The 8,814-nt window shown below is 39.9% G+C and overlaps 1 protein-coding gene across 1 annotated transcript; it reads left to right on the plus strand.

Annotated features, from left to right (window-relative positions):
* Positions 1-259: 259 nt before the first annotated feature.
* On the plus strand, positions 260-7,417 carry LOC144349989 (uncharacterized). The gene is made up of 3 exons (XM_078008350.2): positions 260-408; positions 4,807-4,992; positions 5,248-7,417. Exons 2-3 carry the CDS (start codon positions 4,853-4,855, stop codon positions 6,350-6,352), a joined length of 1,245 nt encoding a protein of 414 aa, XP_077864476.2. The 5' UTR covers positions 260-408; positions 4,807-4,852; the 3' UTR covers positions 6,353-7,417.
* The last annotated feature ends 1,397 nt before the right edge of the window (positions 7,418-8,814 follow it).

Raw genomic sequence — 8,814 nt, forward strand, 5'->3', positions numbered from 1 at the left:
CTATGTTTAACCATGGTTTGACTGTTCGACCTTGTTTCAATATATTTGACATGGCACGAGCATAATACAGACAAATTACCATTATTCAATCATTTTAAAATGTACCCATAAAATGTCATCTAATGTGGGAACCATTCATGTAGAAATAAAATAAATAATTTAATCATTTGCATTTGCAAAATAATCATTTGCATTTGAGAGCAGCCGTTATTAAAATACAAATATTTTAATTTGAATAATACCACAGCCCCGATGAAACGGGGACTGCCGCGATACTTTACCTGTACTGATATTGAAATATCACGCCTTATGAACGACACACTTGTGACTGACAGGAAAGCATCCTCTGATGAACTAACCATTTTATTTATATTTGATGAATGTTTTGGTAACTACTGGACAACGAAGGTATGTGTCTAGCATGATGATAGTCTCCACCTGCCACCGACGGTTTGGAAATGCCATAAGGTTAAAAAGGGGGAATGAACCGAAGCTGAGAAACATCAAATGTTTGTGTTTTCAGTTGATACGATGACGTTAGCATTTTAATCAATCGGATGTAGGTATAACCTTTGATTCGTTGCTTTAAGTTCAATGCATGGTTTCCAGATTATGGTCTCTGGTGTACACGCCGTGGTTATTGTTGCTTGTGTAGCAGCGGATATATACCCGTAATCATATACTAAAATCAGCCACAACTTAAATCACATTTGTTTGAGCTTGAAATCACTATAATTTTACACACGTATAAACAATTCTCTCCTATAACATGTAACATCGCATAGTCGTGACAGTAAAATTCGTCTTCTTGTTTTAATAGTCACTTAGGTACTTCGGGGACAATTCTCGTTCACTCCAATAACTACTGAACTCAATAGCTTCAGTCAAGGTCGTATACAAGCAAAGCAGTGGTCGATCAATCAACCAACGTAAACTCGAACTCTTTATTTAGTTACTAGCATACTTTTGGAAGACTAACATTTTAAACGATCTATGGACTTGTTATTGGGATACAATTTTACAGTTTGTTGCTTACTCAATATATGTGATATGTTTTGTTTCAAATAATTCTATGCATGAATTAATATATATGGTAATATAAGAAATATTACCCTAAAATATTAGCACGATTAATTATGGGAGAAATGACATTCTCAATATAGTGTGATCATGACAAAACATAATCAACTTAATAAACCGTAAAACATTAAAAGCCATATTATCTAATTTGAATAATTCGTATCGATTTCCATTTTTTACTTAATAAAAACAAAATTCACTACAAACAATCTTGGAAAGAAACATCAAGGTAGTTGAAAATATAAAAAAATGATAGCATTTTTGAAATTGTTCAAAGAATGAACTTTTCATAAATATTTGTACTTTCAGACATGTGTTTTGCTGCTTCTAATTGATCTATTCCTATGTGTGTACTTCTATTGATGGGACCCTGATTTAAATGGGTTGCAACAAATAAATGAAATTAAAATGGATAAACCTATTGACTAAAAATAGATAGAAAACTTCTTCGAGAGATCAGTACATACTTGGTTATAAACGACTTGAAAGAATGATCAGTTATAACTATCAATTTCTACAGACCCTATCACTGAATACAATGAAACCTTCGACCGAATAAGCACCCTTGGCATACTAATGTTGTCTGCAACATTCGACACAGTATGTGCCCTTTCCATACTAAGGCCACACTGATTTAACCGAACTGACTTGTCGCCTGACCATCTTTTAGGCCACCATACACCTCCACTCCTCTCCCATTTCTCTCATCGTTGCAGACTCTGGACAATATGTCCTTAAAGTTGTCTGGACGAAACTCGCTTGCCGCTACCAATCTCTCGTATAGCTGTGTAAACGTCACATCTCCCTGGCCGACGTCAGTTGCGTACCAGTCTACAACAATTCCTCCGTTTTTCCTCTGAACTTTTATGCTCACGTATTTTGGTGGCGTGGTCTCCATGTTGAAATCATTTACGACAAAATTGGCACGTTTTGAGGTAGCCGGCGCTTTGTGACAATATGAGTCGGCAAGTTCTGGACAGAAAACCGACCTGTGGAGACTCGTCGTCGGAGATTTTTTTTGCTGCATCGTTCCACCCAGTAAGCGCCCTCTCCGTACTAATGCGCCTTTTCCGTACTAATGTTGTCTGCAACGTTCCACCCAGTAAGTGCCTTTTCCGTACTAATGTTGTCTGCAACGTTCCACCCAGCAAGTGCCCTTTTCGTACTTATGTTGTCTGCAACGTTCCACCCAGTAAGTGCCCTTTCCGTACTCAATGTTGTTTGCAACGTTCCACCCAGCAAGTGCCCTTTCCGTACTAATGTTGTCTGCAACGTTCCACCCAGTAAGTGTCCTTTCCGTACTAATGTTGTCTGCAACGTTCCACCCAGTAAGTGCCCTTTCCGTACTAATGTTGACTACATCGTTCCACCCAGTAAGTGCTCTTTCCGTACTCAATGTTGTCTGCAACGTTCCACCCAGCAAGTGCCCTTTCCGTACTAATGTTGTCTGCAACGTTCCACCCAGTAAGTGCTCTTTCCGTACTAATTTTGTCTGCATCGTTCCACCCAGTAAGTGCCCTTTCCGTACTTAATGTTGTCTGCAACGTTCCACCCAGCAAGTGCCCTTTCCGTACTAATGTTGTCTGCAACGTTCCACCCAGTAAGTGCCCTTTCCGTACTAATGTTGTCTGCAACGTTCCAGCCAGTAAGTGCCCTTTCCGTACTTATGTTGTCTGCAACGTTCCACCCAGTAAGCGCCCTTTCCGTACTTATGTTGTCTGCAACGTTCCACCCAGTAAGCGCCCTTTCCGTACTCAATGTTGTCTGCAACGTTCCAGCCAGTAAGTGCCCTTTCCGTACTTAATATTGTCTGCAACGTTCCAGCCAGTAAGAGTCTATTCCGTACTAATGTTGTCTGCAACGTTCCACCCAGTAAGCGCCCTTTCCGTACTCAATGTTGTCTGCAACGTTCCACCCAGTAAGTGCCCTTTCCGTACTAATGTTGTCTGCATCGTTCCACCCAGTAAGTGCCCTTTCCGTACTTAATGTTGTCTGCATCGTTCCACCCAGTAAGTGCCCTTTCCGTACTTAATGTTGTCTGCAACATTCCACCCAGCAAGTGCCCTTTCCGTACTAATGTTGTCTGCAACGTTCCACCCAGTATGTGCCATTTCCGTACTAATGTTGTCTGCAACGTTCCACCCAGTAAGTGCAGTTTCCGTACTTAATGTTGTCTGCATCATTCCACCCAGTATGTGCCATTTCCGTACTAATGTTGTCTGCAACGTTCCACCCAGCAAGTGCCCTTTCCGTACTTAATGTTGTCTACAACATTCCACCCAGCAAGTGCCTTTTCCGTACTAATGTTGTCTGCAACGTTCCACCCAGTATGTGCCATTTCCGTACTATTGTTGTCTGCATCATTCCACCCCGTAAGTGCCCTTTCCGTACTAATGTTGTCTGCAACGTTCCACCCAGTATGTGCCATTTCCGTACTAATGTTGTCTGCAACGTTCCACCCAGCAAGTGCCCTTTCCGTACTTAATGTTGTCTGCATCGTTCCAGCCAGTAAGTGCCCTTTCCGTACTAATGTTGTCTGCATCGTTCCAGCCAGTAAGTGCCCTTTCCGTACTAATGTTGTCTGCAACGTTCCACCCAGTATGTGCCATTTCCGTACTATTGTTGTCTGCATCATTCCACCCCGTAAGTGCCCTTTCCGTACTAATGTTGTCTGCAACGTTCCACCCAGTATGTGCCATTTCCGTACTAATGTTGTCTGCAACGTTCCACCCAGCAAGTGCCCTTTCCGTACTTAATGTTGTCTGCATCGTTCCAGCCAGTAAGTGCCCTTTCCGTACTAATGTTGTCTGCAACGTTCCACCCAGTATGTGCCATTTCCGTACTATTGTTGTCTGCATCATTCCACCCCGTAAGTGCCCTTTCCGTACTAATGTTGTCTGCAACGTTCCACCCAGTATGTGCCATTTCCGTACTAATGTTGTCTGCAACGTTCCACCCAGCAAGTGCCCTTTCCGTACTTAATGTTGTCTGCATCGTTCCAGCCAGTAAGTGCCCTTTCCGTACTAATGTTGTCTGCAACGTTCCACCCAGTATGTGCCATTTCCGTACTATTGTTGTCTGCATCATTCCACCCCGTAAGTGCCCTTTCCGTACTTATGTTGTCTGCAACGTTCCACCCAGTATGTGCCATTTCCGTACTAATGTTGTCTGCAACGTTCCACCCAGCAAGTGCCCTTTCCGTACTTAATGTTGTCTGCATCGTTCCAGCCAGTAGGTGCCCTTTCCGTACTAATGTTGTCTGCATCGTTCCAGCCAGTAAGTGCCCTTTCCGTACTAATGTTGTCTGCAACGTTCCACCCAGTAAGTGCCCTTTCCGCCCTAATTTTCTTCAGTTATTCCGAAAAAAGATGCGATTTCAAATAAATATGTGGTTTATGATGTGACCATGGGTATACCGTCTTCGCCGAAAAAATCCTGTAGATGAAAATAAACGTGGGTAGAAGTAGTGAAAACATACTGGGGCAGCACTGTGTGTGCACTGTATATACGGTAATCATATTTGTTTTGTTGCGAGTTTGGTGTTATTGTAGTGTCTTACATTGATAAATATATATTTAAAATATTAATACCTCCGATACCTCTATATTTCGCTCAATTCGCTTGTCTGGGTAATTCTGTTTAATTTCACACGACACTAGATTTTGACGAGATGCCATTAAATAAGAAATATAGGTGAACTCATTATTTTTGTTTATATTTTACCAGAATTTACAACCACACTTTTAATAGTCAAGAAGAATAACGACTGTTCATGTATTTTTATTCGAAATACAAAAATACAATGAATAAAATATGTAAGTGTCTGGTACTTCTCGTGGTGGCTGCCTTTGTACTCCAGCTTGGATTTGGCTGGAATTGGATAGAGTTGACATACTTGGATGATACAACCAGGTAGGTGGTTGAGAACAATACACAACCAAATACTAATTTGGTCATGGATCACATGTTGTCAAAATATTGTCTATTTTTTATCTGTTGACTCAAATATTGCAGACTTTTTTCCGGGTATTAGGTGAGCTTGAGCAAATAAAGCGATAATGACTGCGTTTTCATTGTGAATATTTATACCGTCGTATGTAAATATTGAACAAATACTAAATATGCTTACCTTCAAGTTAACTTACATTGACTATTCCTTTTCTTTAGATTTCAGAAACACACAAACAAACAACAAATCAATGAGAAGATGCACGTTCACAATTTATCAGCTGAATACCCTGTTTCGAACATTGACAAAAACGCCCTCTATCAGAGAATACTTAACAAATTTCCCTGGGTACAACGTACGAACACTTTGCCCAATTTCTATTTGACTGAAAAAAACAGTGATTATTTGAGCAGCAGTTATTCAAATGCAACTATTGTATTTATGCACAACCAGAAATCGGGAGGAACGACAGCGAAACAGTGTCTGAGATCACTAGCAAGAACGTGTCAAGTTGGAAGACCAGTGCTTGTTTGCAACAAGAACGCTGGATTGTATTACAGCGAAATTGCCGATAATAATAATAATGATACGAAACTACAAAAGTTTTATTTTGGAGGACACACGTTCAGAATTTGTGATTACACGACCCAGCCATGTGGTTATTTTACTGTTATTAGAAATCCTTATGATCGTCTTATCTCTTCCTATGAATTTTGCAAAGACGCACGTGGAGCCTACCAATGCAGAGTGGACGACGCTAGGATAGCCAGTCTGAAGGAATGGGCTATTGTGCAAGGCAGTTTTTTGTTTCGACAATTCCTTTACACCCCAGATATATGCATAAAAAAATTTGATTCGGAAATTGAAAAAATAAGATTAGCAATGAACGTGAGCATGCCAACACGTGACATACCATGTTGGTACAGAAACAAACTCTGGATCGATAGTCTTGCCACTGCCCAAGACAAACTGGATTTGCTGGAGTATGTATTGGACCACTTACATGTTTGGTTTGCTGTGATTGGTATTACACAAGAATATGAGAAAACGTTTGAACTTCTTGAAGGCGCTTTTAAGCTTCCTTTTGTTAAACTCTGTGGGGGTGGTCATAGTAATTATCACGCATATCAAGCCGAAGGCGAACAATCCAATTTAAACAGAAGTGCCATAGTGACCAGACTTAAGAGACAACTTATGTCAGATCCTGTGGTGCGAGAGATTCTTTATTACGATCTGAGGATTTATGAAAAGGCGAAGGAAATTTACGTAAACCAAAAGGAGATTCACTCTAGAATTCCTAAAACCGATTATGGTCTGACATAAGTAGAACAAAATATGATGTTCAACCATAAAGGTAAGCGGGTTTGGGGCTTACAAAGTTAGATGTAAAGGTCACTGTCGCATCATTTTTTAATTTAGGTAAAAGGGAAATGCCATAAAGTGTTATTATTCAATGTGATATATGTTGTGTTTGACTAATAGGCTGTCAAAAGATAGATTACGTAAAAGTAAACAAAAATACCACTGTAACTGTTTGTTTTAAATTAATGTTACTTTTAATTTTATTTTCATGTTTGGGGATGCAAATCCAAGGTGGCAGTTGAATTACGTGAACAATTGTGAAACATTTCTTACTTTAATGCAATTGGTATGTACTTCCTACAAACAACAATTTCAACAGTCAGTGTTTATGGTTTTTGCTGTAAAATTCGTGCGGTCCCACATACAAGTTAAGAGGTATTTGAATGGAAAGGGCGCCCTCTGGTTGACTTGATTTGATTTGAACGCTCTAAAACCACTTATCTATCTATATATCCTCTAGATGCCTAATCTCCGTTCGTCCTATCAGCTGCTGCCACTCTGGCTTCCGTCCATGACTTCCACCCAACTTTGTTTTTTTCTATCTCAACAATGCGTCGTCAAGTTGTTTTGGGTCTATCCGTTTCCTTCTGGGCCGTATGTCAATGCGGTGTTCCATATTTTATTGAGCTGCCTGAATGCATTTCCCTTTATAATACAGTTTTCCATGTCTCCCATTCCCCTCCTGATAAGGTTGCACTAAGGTATGCAAATTCGTTGACATCTTCAAAAAAAACCTGTTTCGCTATTTTGTACAGTCTCTCATTATCCAATCGAGCACTATGAGAAACAAAAAACACCGACATATTGCATCCTTGTTTTATGTTAAATCTTTCCGATGTTTTCCCTCGGTGTATCACTGCACTTTTGAAGTCATCATAAAAAGCTTTCACAAGACATGTTAACTTTTTTGGTATACCATACATTCTCATTATTCTCCACAGGTTGTCTCGGTGCACAGAATCGAATGCTTTTTCAAAGTCAATAAAATTAACGTTTAGTGTTGCTTACCATTAAATAATTAAATAATATTGCGTAATATTTGTTTTGCTGTGCCTCTTCCCGTCCGAACTCCAGCCTGTTCATTTCTGAGACTTGTATCATCTCCGTTCTTTACTCTGTTTATGATGATTCGGCTCAGGAGTTGGCTTACGATTGGTAATAGTGTTATTCCTCTCGAATTCTTACACTGTTTGAGATTTCCTTTCCCAGATAGTTTTATTATCAAACCATGTTTCCATTTCATAGGTATTCTTTCCCTATCTTTTCAATAAGCTGTTAAACTTTGTCTGTTGCAAAGTTAATATCTGCTTCAAAGAGTTCTGCTATAATTCAAACAACTCCAGGTGCCATCTCAATAACTGTTCAATTGCATTCCTTATTTCAACTCTACTTGGTTCTCTGATATCAATTTCTTCAATTTCTATATGCTCATAATTTCCATCATCATCATTGATAGATGGTCGGGATCTTTTCTGTTTAAAACGTCCTTCAAGTTGAAGTGGTCATTCCATCTTTCGTTTCTTCTTTTCTACTTATCAAGTTACTATTCTCGTCCTTCACTACACTTATTTACAGTTGTTTAATCCCTTCGTCGTCTGCAGCCTCAGCAGCCAACTTTAACTAAACCACAGTCCCTCCACACCGTTGAGGGACTGTGACTAAACTTAGGGCGAGTATGGAGAAGGTAACAGAGGATGTTTGAATAGAAAATACTGAACCATGCTTTCTAACGGAAATTACACCACAGAACAAATACTTGAAGATCTCTAGGGTAGGGGAAATTGATACTCCAAGTACGTAGTTTACTTACTACTAAAGTGGATGTTACTTTGTACAAGCAAATAGATAAGAATGAGACAATACATTCTTCAGGCCTAAACAATGTATGTGAAAGAAAGCCAATGACACTGAGTGTTATTTCATGCACTAAATATATTTTGAACAAAAACAAGCATCTTGGGGTAGAGGGTTGTAACCCCTTAAAAGCACCAATCTCTGTAATTGTGCGCCATCGCAAATATGTCACAATTGACTGGTTTTAAATGGAACAGTGTCAATAGCAAAATAGTACTGTAACATTATTTACGCTGTCGTGTACCCGATTAGGGTGTCTCTCCGTCTAGGTCTCTATCAGGGGGAAAATCTCTCCGTCTAGGTCTCTATCAGGGGGAAAATCTCTCCGTCTAGGTCTCTATCAGGGGGAAATCTCTCCGTCTAGGTCTCTATCAGGGGGAAAATCTCTCCGTCTAGGTCTCTATCAGGGGGAAAATCTCTCCGTCTAGGTCTCTATCAGGGGGAAAATCTCTCCGTCTAGGTCTCTATCAGGGGGAAATCTCTTCGTCTAGGTCTCTATCAGGGGGAAAATCTCTCCGTCTAGGTCTCTATCAGGGGGAAAATCTCTCCTTCTAGGTCTCTATCAGGGA

This window comes from Saccoglossus kowalevskii, chromosome 10, assembly GCF_978046115.1.
Source record: "Saccoglossus kowalevskii chromosome 10, keSacKowa6.1, whole genome shotgun sequence".
NCBI lineage: Eukaryota > Metazoa > Hemichordata > Enteropneusta > Harrimaniidae > Saccoglossus > Saccoglossus kowalevskii.